Source organism: Tachysurus vachellii, chromosome 23 (genome assembly GCF_030014155.1).
Source record: "Tachysurus vachellii isolate PV-2020 chromosome 23, HZAU_Pvac_v1, whole genome shotgun sequence".
Classification (NCBI taxonomy): Eukaryota; Metazoa; Chordata; class Actinopteri; order Siluriformes; family Bagridae; genus Tachysurus; species Tachysurus vachellii.
Window position 1 is genome coordinate 11527757 of NC_083482.1, and position 14176 is coordinate 11541932.

Genomic DNA, 14176 nt, shown 5'->3' on the forward strand with positions numbered 1-14176 from the left:
TGGTGGTGGAAGGCAATAAACAAGACATCAAATGAAAAAGGAGTGTGAGCGGAAAACAGTGAAAACTATACTATTTCTGAATAGAACATCTGAGTCAGCAGTTTTAGAAATACATTAATTATACTCATTTTGGAAAAATAACTGAAGTTCAAAGCATTTATTTTGTATGATTTGTTGGAAAGGGTGGTTATAATAAACAGATAAACAATACTGTATAATTTTTATGTTGCTGTACCGTGATTCTCTCTCTCTCTCTCTCTCTCTCTCTCTCTCTCTCTCTCTCTCTCTCTTTCACACACACACACACAGACACACACAGTTATGACTCATTGCTATCCCTGCACCCTTTCTAATAGTGGCATCCTTATTCATTGAGTGCAGCACCTGTCACAGGTCCCCTTCATCACAGCTATAAGAATACAACAGTCTTCCAAAATGCCTTATTTTAGAAAAAACCTAAAACCCTATCATTTCAAAATATTAGAAATCAACACTGCTACATGTTCCTTGCCAGCAATTGTACTCTATATGTGTTCATATATAAATAATCACCAGCAAACTTTAATTACCTACAAAGATGTTCACTGACTGACAGACAAAATGTAAGTCCGTGCAGTGGTTCGAAATAGTTTCAAGTGCACTTTTTTTACACCTACGTGGGTGAGACTACGAATGTGAAAATAACCTTCACCATTTATAGTACTAATAAGTGAAATATCACTGTGGTAGCATGTAGGGTTTTATTTAAAATGCTCCACTCTGTTCACTTACAAATCTTAACACAGGTATAATGCTAACATACCTAAAACAAATGTACTTAAAAAGGTATGTAAAACCCATCCAGTTAAACTAATCTCCTTAGCAAACATATCATAGTAGTATATGTATTTTGTAATAACTTACACTATTTTCATACATAACTAGCATTAATTAGCATTTTTCTTTATGTAAATTTAAGTGTAAAGTAAGTTACTTGAGCGTGTACATGCAGCTGTGTACACTGCAGTATAAAAGAACAAGAGCGTATGCTATTGTGTGTTATTTTGTGTACTCACAGATCGTTGTCTATCTAAGAGAGATACCAAGGTTGATCACAGATGTACCATTGTGTGTGCATGTATGAAAATTACATCGATCTATATGTGTACGTATGGAGCATTATATATAATCTCTTCCTGAATACACACAAAAAGAGCTACTCTCAATTACACACTAATGAAACAACTCTTTCTTTCTCTTACTATCTTCCGCTCTCTTATGAAAGTGGACAGTCTCTAAGTACTTCCAGTGAAAGCACTTATCTGCTCTTACACTCATTTCAGGCTACTTACTAATGTCAGGGGGCACAATTTTTATGCTCATAAGTATCTTTTTCACTAGAGGAGTAGTAGTGTTAGTGTGACGGCCTGGTATTAACACTTTGTGTAATAAAGCAGAACAATGAAATAAAACTATATAAATAAACAGTCTGTGAATTATACAGGTAGTCGGTTGATACGTTTGGTATTAAATGTGTACTATGTTGAGTTTGTTTCAACATGTTCCCTGTACAGAGAAGAGTACATTTATGTTTACATTAACCTATACCTTTTTTTAGTTATGGAACTGTATTTTTGTTTCATGTTTGTCTCATCCAAAAAAATATTGTCTATGGGATTGTTGAATCTGCATTATATGATGGCAGATTTTATATATCTGCCTTGGCTTTCCAAAAATAAGTAAGTTTGGATTCAACAAATTTAACAAGTTTGTTGTTATTTTTGGTATTTGGAAAGTCATCAAAATTCCTCTTGACTACAAATACATCAAAATTAGGATTAAAATAACACTGAAGTCTTGTTCCTGATATAAAATACCACACATAATCCTCTATTAGTTCATTATAAAATGTAACATATGTGCCTTAAGAGTTTGCTACATAACATATATCTGTATATATAAAGTTCTATATCTAGTTATATAAAGCTTTATCAGTCTATGTGCAACTACAAACTACACATCAATATCACTTAATATTCTTATTGACTGCATTATATGATCTACATAAATATTATAGGCCTATGTCAATACAAACACATTAAGGACCTAAGAGTTAGATTGGTATATTTCATTATAGCTGAATGAGCATGCTATGGATTTTTTTTTTCTATAAAAATGCAGTTCACCTTGATATGTTCCATAGTAGGAAAGCATCCAGTGTTAGAAAAGTGTGGTGTAGAGTGAGACTTTTGATGGCACTGTGTGTATGTATGTGCAACAGAATAGGAAAAATGCTGAATGGGTTTTTTAATGCCTCTGGAGGTTGATATGCAGAAGTTGCTTGCTTGTCTGGAAAGTGAGAAATGTTGCATTGAGGAGACAAGCTGAGGGAACAGTAAAGAAGTCAGTGGGGCAGAAGGAAACAGAGGGTTCAGTCTCATTCTCAGGCTAGGAGTATTTAGTCTCTTTTCGTGCATTCAGATGGTCATGCCACTGAAGGGTTTCCTACCTGCTCGGTTCATTTCTAAAACCTCGTCCTGGGCAGCCAGCGGGCATGTGTCACTCTGTGTGCTGTGGTGGGGAGAGTTCGTGCCTGACTTACAGAAATTTGGAGAGCCCAGATGTGGGGCACGTGGGATGTGCTTGTTCTTTTTCTTTGGTAGTTTTTGTTTTGCCATAGCCAGCGAGTAGTACATCCCAAAGTTATTGACGATGACCGGGACAGGCATGGCAATGGTGAGCACGCCAGCCAGGGCACACAACGCACCCACCAGCATGCCCGACCACGTCTGTGGGTACATGTCTCCATAACCCAGAGTAGTCATAGTGACCACGGCCCACCAAAACCCAATGGGGATGTTCTTGAAGTGCGTATGCTCGCTGGCGCGGGGGTCATTAGGCTGGGCCCCAATGCGCTCAGCGTAGTATATCATAGTGGCAAAGATGAGCACTCCAAGGGCAAGGAAGATGATGAGAAGGAGGAACTCATTTGTGCTAGCACGGAGTGTATGCCCAAGCACACGTAGGCCAACAAAGTGGCGTGTCAGTTTAAAGATTCGGAGGATGCGCACAAATCGGACTACACGTAAAAACCCGAGCACATCTTTAGCCTCTTTGGAGGACAGGCCGCTCAGACCCACCTCTAAGTAGAAAGGCAGGATGGCCACAAAATCTATAATGTTGAGAGCGTTCTTGATGAACTTTTTTTTGTCAGGACAGAAGGTGATGCGCATGAGGAATTCGAAGGTAAACCATACCACGCACACGCCCTCTATGTAAGTAAGATAGACCTCAGTCTCAGTCTCCTGGTAGACCCGCGTGATGTTGTTGTCCTGTGGGTCAACGTCTGTGCGGTTGATGATGGGGTTGAAGGCCTCATGTGTCTCCAGGCAGAATGTGGTTATAGAAACCAGGATGAAGAACAGAGAGGCAAACGCCACCCACTGGAGGACAGAGAGAGAGTGAGAGAGAGAGCAAGTGAACAAAAAAGAGGAAAGGGGGAAAAGGGAGAAACAAAATATAATTTTAAAGATAACAAATTATATACAAAAACAAAATATTTTCTACTGCAGAAACTGCAGTGATGTGGTTCAGTGTCACTGGTTTCAAAGTGGGAATATGAGATCAAGATTTATTTTATTTTTTTTAGCAATTAAATTATATTTTACAGTGGTAGTTAGACTCTACTGACGTCTCATTGATTTACCTTATAATTCGCCAATCAGTGCCACATTTTATTATATTTTTATTTTATTCAAGACTTGATATATAGATGCATAGGTATAAGGTCCATTATATGACCAAAGGTATGTGAACACCTGACCATAACTGCAAAGTCCCCCATTCCATGTGTAACAGCCATCCTTTGTGAAGGAATTACACTTGATTTTGGAATTTTACTATGGGAATTTCTGCTCTTTCAGCCAAAAAGAACATTAGTGCAGACACACACTGATGTCAGGTAAGAAGAACGCCTGGTACACAGTTGGCATGTTAATTAATTCTAGGGTGAGCTCAGGGCTTTGTGCAGGCCAATCAAGTTCTTAATACCAACACTGGCAAACCTTATCTTTATTAAGTTCTTAGTTCTTACAAAGGGAAATTCTTTCTTTCTTCTTAGTTCTTATGAAGGGAAAATGTAATGTTAAACATACTACAGGGGGGGCACGGTGGCTTAGTGGTTAGCACGTTCACACAGTGGTTAGCCTCACACCTCCAGGGTCGGGGTTCGATCCCCGCCTCCACCTTGTGTGTGTGGAGTTTGCATGTTCTCCCCGTGCCTCAGGGGTTTCCTCCGGGTACTCTGGTTTCCTCCCCCGGTCCAAAGACATGCATGGTAGGTTGATTGGCATCTCTGGAAAATTGTCCCTAGTGTGTGAGTGAATGAGAGTGTGTGTGCGCTCTGCGATGGGTTGGCACTCCGTCCAGGGTGTATCCTGCCTTGATGCCCGATGACGCCTGAGATAGTTCGGATAAGCGGTAGAAGATGAATGAATGAATGAATGAACATACTACAGTATACTATACATGTTTTTAATAATTCAACATTGTGGCAACAGGTTAGGGAAGATCCACTTATGGGTGCTTTGCTCAGGTATCCACATGCTTTTGGACATTCATTAATGAAAGACAGGTTTATGGGCTGATTTGATAAGCAATTGCATGACCAGTAGATGGAACCTGTTAATTTATTTGCTATATTGTTTATTCTGCATTTTGTGATGTCTGCTAAAAATGACCCAGAGCATCCAGTGTTCATTAATAATGGGAATTAAACAACAGGTGAAAATGCACAGTAGGTCAGTGCTTATAATAGAGCACCAATTTAAATTGTATCATAAGACTTGTACAGTTGAAACAGCTCTGATAGACTGGATTTGAGTACCTGTCTTGGCATTGCATAGAACTGAATTTATTTCTTTGGTCACACTCCATAGTAGTGGTTAATCACTCACATGAAAGTAGACATGCAGGGATTTAAGAATTTGCATAAGGTTTTTAGAATAATTGTTTGTACCTTGCCAAATAGGTTTAAATTTTATAAATTTATTTATTTGCCTGACTAACCATGTAACAGACTTGCAATGATAAAATAACTTGTTCATACTGAGTAAAAAAGTCTGATAAGTCAAACTCCTGTGTTGTGCACAAACAGGTTAAGGGAGATTTTGCTGAATTTATATGAATTAAAATGCAAGACGCCACAGACAAAATGTAACCCTATTCTTTGTAACTTTAAATCCACTTGGGTTCTGTGTAAGAGAAAATATTTGTTACTGTAACATGGGTAAAAATAAATCAAGAAACTAAACTAAACTGCAACTAAATATGAATGAAACAGTAAAGCAGGAGGTGCATCAGGATGAATCAGTGATTCCATAAATGTGGTGTCATTTTATCCTAGGTATATTAAATTTCAAAATGATATATTTTAGTTGTGCCCCTAAGGCTCACTCAACCCTGTTACTGGAATATTGTTCCATGAAAGAAGAAATTGCATTCTTTTTTTACTCTTTATTTTTCAATGAAATTGTGATATTGACAAAGTCACTTTAACATACAAATGTCCCCTAATTATAGATTGGAAGTGAATTGTTAATAAAAATGGATGCATCTCATTTAATTATTTAACCATGTTGCATATTTGTCCAACACTGTTATCAATTAACTGCAAAATGCAGCATGTGGGTTTTTTAAGATAAAGAAGAAGGTACAAGAAGCCACAGATTTAGATTATTACATGATCAGTCAACAGTCTGCAGCTCTGCTGTGAATACACACAGGAACTAACAGCATTGGACACGTTAGTTATTGATTTACAACTCTTAATCTGATTCCCAAGGAAACATACATCATATACTGATGCTGCTGATATTTCTAGTTGTGTTCAAGAATGAATGCATATGTTCTTTAATTGGATCTTTACTTAGGATCTGCATCCTAGCATAATCTCTTAAACAGTAGACAATAATTTAAAATTAAATATATCAAACAAAGGTTTAGATATCCAAATGCATTAATATCTGAACACAATAACTGAAAATGGTTCTAAATATGTTTCTAAATATAAATCCCAGAACCAGAGACTGGCATCTACAGCCATGATTGGGGCTGAATGCTTTTTGATGACATGAAAAAGCTCTATAATCATGCCATCTGTAGCAGCTTTCAGCACTCAGGATCCTTGAGACATCACTAGCGCTTTCTCTTTGTTGTTCTATCTCTTTCTCATTGGTCTTAATTGGAGTCTGGAATGTCTACTCAATTCAATTCAAATCAATGAAATGTATTATTCCTGCTGACAATTTCAGCTTGGTCTGATGAGCTACCAGCTACCACAGCACAGTCTGAGTCTGAACTGGTAGACCATCAATAAATATTTGAGATTTTCTAGTTGCTAGTTGTTTTATTATTTAATATACTTGTCTGCAGCCTTAATTCAGAAAATATTTCCTTTCTACAAGCCAAAGACTTTGTAGCAGATTGAGAAACACAGTTTATTTTGAGGACCTGAAGAAATGTCTTATTATTGTTGATTCATATTTTGAATCAACTCCCAAACTTTCAGACTACAAGTCCCATGAGCTTCAACCCACAACATCATTACATGACCTTCATCAAGTCCAAGGCACCTGATTACTAATAATGCTCACCTGTTTTCAATCACACTGCTGCCTTTAAAAAACCCAGCCGATCAACGTTCATTTATGAAGTTTTGTGCCAGCATTGAGTTTGTAATAAGTACTTTTATTTGCCTGTCTTGCTCAGCAGCCTAGATTTGGTTTTGTCAGCTTTACACCTGTTTGATTGCTTCCCTTTTTTAAAAAAATCTGTGCAAAAAATGCATGTTAACAAATGCAAGCCTTGCTTATCAACTACACCATTTTGACAAAGTGTTTTTTATATAAAGAAATTTTCAGAATTACTCCTACTAATGTTACATCATAGACAAGTAAATATAACATCATGAAAATAAGAAAATCTCAAGCATTTATTGATCAGTTCAGTGACGCATTAAGAATGATGGAAAATAACTGGACTACCAGTTTGGGGTGTTTTGTAGCTGCTAGCTAATGAAACCAAGCTTCTGGGTTTTGCTTAGCTGTTTGCCTGCTAACTTGAAAACATGCAGTCGTATTCATCTCTCTGCTGCATGAAAACAAGACTGACAAACGCATACAAGCATCATAGATATGTCACCCTGATGTTTCACAGCCATTAATAAAAAATGGTTTATTGCCATCACCAGTTGTCATGATATCAGACAAAACGATTGCTGCCATGCTGCTTATTGTCTCTCTCTCTTTTCTTATATTCGTCACGACGCATCATAAAACATTACTTGATGTAAACAGTTTTAACCTGAATTTTTAAAAAATACTTTCAAAAATTAGCGCATAGTCTAAACTGTCATGAAATGAAACATTATGACATCTATGATAATAATTACCAGCCATGGTATCCCACATTGCAACAAAACACAGGACACAATCTGCCGGAACAAGATATGACATCTGTTACAACATATGAAATAGGATGCAATTAAAGTATCCCCATGTTTTGTTTTGTTTTGTTTTGTTTTGTTTTGTTTTTAAAGCAGCTTTTAGTATCAGAAATCTGGAGGCATTAAACTCGGGGGTTTCCTCTGGGTACTAGGGTTTCCTCCCCCGGTCCAAAGACATGCATGGTAGGTTGATTGGCATCTCTGGAAAATTGTCCGTAGTGTGTGAGTGCGTGAGTGAATAAGAGTGTGTGTGTGCCCTGCGATGGGTTGGCACTCCGTCCAGGGTGTATCCTGCCTTGATGCCCGATGACGTCTGAGATGGGCACGGGCTCCCCGTGACCCGAGGTAGTTCGAATAAGCGGTAGAAAATGAGTGAGTGAGTGAGAGATATTTACAGAGAACTAAAGCATCAGACAACAAGTAAAACTAGTGGCCAGAGTTTGATCAGATATGCATATTAATCACATAAATCAGTCTGTGGAATCATGAATTTCTGTAGCAGAATCTAGCTCATTGCTCTGGATGACACTTTTCACCTGCTCCATCAGTACAATTGTGTGTCCATTGTGTATCTTCCCATACAACTTACAACTTATGCCATTATTTACAGTCCATTTTCACATTTTTTTTTTATTCTACATAACATTTTTTTTTCTTTTCTTTTCTCTTTTCTTTTTTTTCTCTTTTTGTGCCCTTGCTTGCTTTACAGGTGAAGAGAGTGCAAACCTCCTACACTGAGTCCCACGCATAGAAACTTACAGCAAGACAAACCACTACATACTGCTCCAACCTCTCAGGCTAAACTAAGTGCAGCAAGTCCACAGATCATCCATCACTACCTTCCTGATTACACTATACATGCTCCAACAGTACCAGCATTTTAGTTATGTTAATAGTCTAAATTGGACCAAAGGCAACACGATAACATGAATTCTATTTTAATGACATGTAACTGATTTGTATGTAACTACAGAAAGCTCTAAAAGATTACCAGATATTTTCTGCACAATTCCTGTGTGATCCAACAATTGTTTTCTCCTCTTATTATGTTTTCTCCCATTGTTATGCACAAGTGCCAGTTCTCAGAAAAATGTCCAGCCCAACTACATCTCAAAAATCACACCTAAAACTGTCCTAAAGATTTTGCACAACGGAAACAGAGCTATATTTTCTTGGTTCTTCATCTTTGTGTAAGAAAGTAGGACACAATTGTGTACACACATTTCTGACATACACAAACTGCAGTACACTTTTTTTACCACTACCTGTTATGACCATTATGTGCACCACAATCCCTATAAACCAAGTTTTTGCTATATACTAATAGTATGTCAAGAAAAAATTCTCCATGTTTAAAACCCAACTTGAAACTCATTTTTATTCCTTGGCTTTTGTACAGGCATGAATTATTTCCCAAAATTGTTCTATTCCGTATTGTTTCTGCTGTGTCATCTCTTATTCCTGCTTATGTCCTATAGTTTTTATATATTTATTTATTGTATTGGTTATTTATTTACCTTCTTCTGTCTACATACTTATTATCTTTATTTTATGGTGTACAGCACTTTGTATCAGCTGTGGCTGTTTTTAAAGTGCTTTATAAATAAGGTTTATTTATAAATTATATATTATTATTATTATTATTATTATTATTATTATTATTATTATTCATTCATTCATCTTCTACCGCTTATCCGAACTACCTCGGGTCACGGGGAGCCTGTGCCTATCTCAGGCGTCATCGGGCATCAAGACAGGATACACCCTGGATGGAGTGCCAACCCATCGCAGGGCACACACACACACTCTCATTCACTCATGCAATCACACACTACAGACAATTTTCCAGAGATGCCAATCAACCTACCATGCATGTCTTTGGACCGGGGGAGAAAACCGGAGTACCCGGAGGAAACCCCCGGAGCACGGGGAGAACATGCAAACTCCACACACACAAGGCGGAGGCAGGAATCAAACCCCCAACCCTGGAGGTGTGAGGCAAACGTGCTAACCACTAAGCCACCGTGCCCCCATTATTATTATTATTATTATTATTATTATTATTATTAAAATGAAATAAAATGAACAATCCCTAAACCCGCTACTCTGTTCATGATGTGACAATATCGTTAGCCATCCAACACAAAAAGACTTCCAACCTAAATCATTCTCACATATTATAGAAGGTGCAATTATTCTTTTTCTTTGTTTTGCCATAGTTTGTGTTAGTGAAAATTGACTATTGATGGTTGATTAAATTTAATTAGTTTTAATTATTTGTTTAAAAAAAAGTCTGACTTGGTTTTTCCAATCACAAATGTATTCGCAAAACTTACTCAATTTGTATGTATGACCAAATGTTCTATATATGATCAAATGTTATTGCAGGCAATATTTTGAAGAACTTTAAGTAACCGATCCAACAGATCTGACTTGAAATAATTTAGACTTTCCACAGTGAATCGGAAGTGCAAGAGCAATTTGCTGCTGTAATATTACTGACTCTTAATTTTTAATGATAATTTGCATACTTTAAATGATACTTCATGAATCATCGAAGTCTCTCAGACATCATTATCTTTACATGACTGAGATAATAATACTGCATTTAGGACTTTTTTAGGTATTTTTCTACCTCCTGCTTCCCATCACAAAGTGTTTGTATACCTTTGTAAAGCTTACAATAATCTAGAGATTATTTGGCTTCTGTACGGATCTAAAAAAGCTCTCAAATAGCTTTTAAGTGGCCTGGAAGAGTCAGAGGTTAGTGAATAATTTATTTCAAGACTATATGATGTGTGGTAATGCAACATTAATAGCACTAAAAAAATATATATATATACAGTTACACTCAGCTTGAAAATAAACATTTTAACTACCCTCCTTTAAGCTGTAGATGGATGACACAGAAATAAACAATATTACTCGTCTTTGGTGTCTTTTGTATAAAATAAATTATAAACATAAAATGCATATTATTTGAAATAGAGTTGATTCTAGAATTAAAAGTTACATCCAAAGTTTTAGCACCTGAATCAATTTCACCATTCAGGACAGAAAATAAACCCAGATCTCTCCATTCCACACGTTAATGAAATGGACCACCTTTGGACCATCAATCAAACTCAAAACAGTTCAATTTACTTATTGCATTAAAGTGGGCAGTTGTAAATTACTTGTTTTATTTATGTTTTCTTCAAAGAAATTTATTAGTGCTAGACTTCTAGTCATGCTGTGATTCAGTTAAATTCAAGTCTGACTCATACTGTAAGTCAAAGTACCTAACTGTGCATCAAATAATTACAGAGTTCCCAATGAACACAGAAAATACTGTCAGAACTAACAGCCTAAATATGATCTGATTATAGTGTAAAAGATGATGAAATATTAAATGTGTTTCATTAATTGTCAAATCCATTTTCAATCCCAAATGCATTTCAACAACACTAACAAACATCAAGAAAACAATTTTCACTATTGCTCCTTTAGAAATGAAATGCAGTACAGTACTGTACACTACAATATGATCATTTTCATAGCGCATGGTGCATCGTATCAAACCTTTTCAATGTTTAACACCCCAATTCTTACATTTACTGGGCTTTAACCCCTTAGGTTTAACTGCCAACCAGGGTTTTCAAAGATGAAATAACCACTCGGAAGAATTTTGTTATTGCTTTCTGAGATTTTAAGCTGTTTCAAGTTGACTCTGATGAACAGAGTTCATTGTAGTTGAGCAAAAACAAGACATACTTGATTTATGGATTGTTTGTTTTCTACAAGCAGACATTGTAGATGATTATCGCTGCACTCTTGTGTACCTTCTATAATTCTATCCACTTAAGATACGAGCTGTAAGCAGATGTTCAACTGCATTAAAGCACTGTGATCAATGGTAGTGACACACATACCTGCATCAATACAGGAGAATTTACTGATATAATAAACGTGACAGGTCCTAGTACTGTGTGTTAGTACTAAAACCATAATTGCATGGTGCAAAATAAAGGGTGGGTGCAAAATTGCAATACAAGAGAATTGGTTCTTTTTAAAATGGCCCCAACAGAGCAAAAATAGCTGAGTGGTCACAGAGTTAACTGGTCTCTGTTGCAAAAACTGCAGAGAGAGAGAGAGAATGGAGAGAATGGAGAGAGAGAAAGAGAGAAAGGGAAGAGCCTTGATCAAGTATCTCAAAAATAGCATGCCAGCCTCCCCCTTCCCCTTACATCACCTCTCTCTGTCTCTACCTCTTTCTCTTGTTCTACCTAGGAAGCATCCTGAAGATAAAAGCCTGTCACGTTCTCTTATGTAACCCAGTGCTGCCTTGCACCCACATTCCAGATTCTGTCTGCTTTTCTGTGTTTTAGAGTGACTGAAACGAGCCTGACAGCATCAAAGCACCAAGGCTGTAAACACTATTGACCACGCCCCAAAAAGCTGGACTTTTACGCCTGACCTTTTAGAAATGACCTTCAGCATTAATACTCCATCAGCCGGACTCAATGGAGATCCACCAAACATAAGCCAATGTCCGTGGGCTAAGGGGTCAGATATTCAGCCACTGGAGACCACTGGTGCCCTTTTATAAATGTCAAAGTGCATGATTTTCATTGGAGAAGAGCGAGAATGGGGTGATTGTGTGTGAATTCATTGGTACCTACATGTTAAATATAATACTGCTTAATGCAGAAAAACACAATACTCTCATAATGGCTTATATTTGCTCAGAATAACATATACCATATATCTGTATCCAGTGACCACAGTTTCCTGTTCCACAGCCACATCATTCTTCTTCTCTTTGTATCCTCTTATACAGTATATGGGTGGGAAGAGTTTAAACTACTGATTTTAAACAACTCAAATAGAGCCAGCTTCCAAAATGGCCTATATTTTTACGATATGCTCAAAGTGTGTGCATGCATCTAAATTATTCTATGTTCTTTAACAGGTGAACCCACTAAAAGCCGTTGTTCAACTGGATGCTTCCAATAGCACTTTACATATGATTATTTGAATGCCTTACACTGAATCCACACATCCAAACTGCATTAATTTGCAACAGGACTCTGAGAAACTTGACATAGAGAGCAGTTTGAAAACATGTAGTAGGCTTATAGCAGTGATGAATGCTGTATATACAATGAGGTACAAAAGAAAACAGCAGCGTCAATACCCGTGGTTACTGTGGCCTGAAAATGTTACCACAGGCAGTCTAAATGAACCCTATCAGCATATTATATTCAGGTATATTTACTTTGATTACTTTGACTCCTTTGCTTAGGAGAAACAAGCAACATTTGTCTTGTCTGGTTCTGGTTCTGGTTCTGTCATAATTTTTTTGACATACAGTCCAGTCTCATCTGTTTATACTACTGCTTCATACTGCTATATACTATTATACTACTATGCTATATTGCTTTATACTACTGATTTGATTTGTGTGCATTTGTGTGTGTGTGTGGGTGTGTGTGTGGACAGTACTGAATGCAAGTTAAAATGCACTTGTGGGCAAGCATGACATCCTGGCATCCATGAAGGATCTTTATGGCTGCCAATGGAGATGTGAAAAGCCAGCTACAAACTCAACACTGTCATTTTTCTACCACTCAATTTTTGCAGAATTACTAGTTGTTCATGAACTGATTAAGTAGACATTTCCAAGCTAGTTGCTTTAATATTGCCCTTGATAACAGGGGTTGGACTGTGGACTGATCTGAGAAATCCTCCTCAAATAATTGAAGTTTATTTGATGAATGAAGTTTATCTTATACCAATAAGGGTTTTTTGGAACTAAAACCAGTTAGAAAAGTTAGAACAATGGAAGCACTGAGAGATCATTTTTGGGTACATAACACAGGTTATTCATTCATTTTTTATTTATTTTTTTATTTGTCTATTTGTATTTTTTTTTGTCTGTGTATTGTTGCCTCTGTGTACTGGAACTGTATGACACTAAAACAAATCCCTTGTATGAGCATGAATACTTGGCAATAAAGCTCTTTCTGATTTTGATTGATTGATTGATTCATTCATTCATTCATTCATTCGTTCACATACAGCAAGAGATTTATTCTGGTCTGGCCATGGTGAATAAAAGATCATTGTGCATGAAATGGAACTATACCACTGATGTGATGCCAGTCCATCTCAGGGCATAATTTTCACACACATTCACACCTGTAGGCAACTTTAAAGCCAATCCACAAGTATGTTGAGGGGGAAAAATCATACCTACGAGATGGCAACACTAGCAACAGAGATAATGTCACTTGTAAAATTAGACCTTATTGACCTTAGTGAGTCTTATCTTACCTCACTAACCTTAAGTTTTTCACTATACATAGCATGTTACAGTAGGTACATGACTTGGCTAATGCCAGAAATTAGCATTGACACAACAACATTCTTGTATGCTGAAATGCTTTCAGGACACAAACTAGGCAGTGCATTACATAGCCAGTTTGACAGTCCAGAGAGAAAATATTTCTTCAGAATGCTTCAATACGCCTCGTTTCCGATGAGTCATTGTTTTCTACACATACTGTAGCTGTCAATTTTTGATTTGGTGAAACCCTGTGACCTTATTAATGTCTGCTTCATATTTAGGATAAACAATAGTACTGTCTATGTGAACTTCAGGGTTATCATCTCTTCTACGTCATACTGTACTGCCGATGGGATTACTTATTC

The 14176-nt window shown here is 36.9% G+C and overlaps 1 protein-coding gene across 4 annotated transcripts in view; it reads right to left on the reverse strand.

Moving 5' to 3' along the window:
• Window positions 1–14176, reverse strand: part of kcnc1a (potassium voltage-gated channel, Shaw-related subfamily, member 1a) — a 37047-nt gene that overhangs the window by 11268 nt on the left and 11603 nt on the right. For all 4 annotated transcript variants that reach the window (XM_060859559.1, XM_060859561.1, XM_060859560.1 and 1 more), the window contains exon 2: window positions 2489–3422. In XM_060859559.1, the coding sequence (XP_060715542.1) occupies window positions 2489–3422 (934 nt within the window). The remainder of the gene's footprint in view (window positions 1–2488; window positions 3423–14176) is intronic.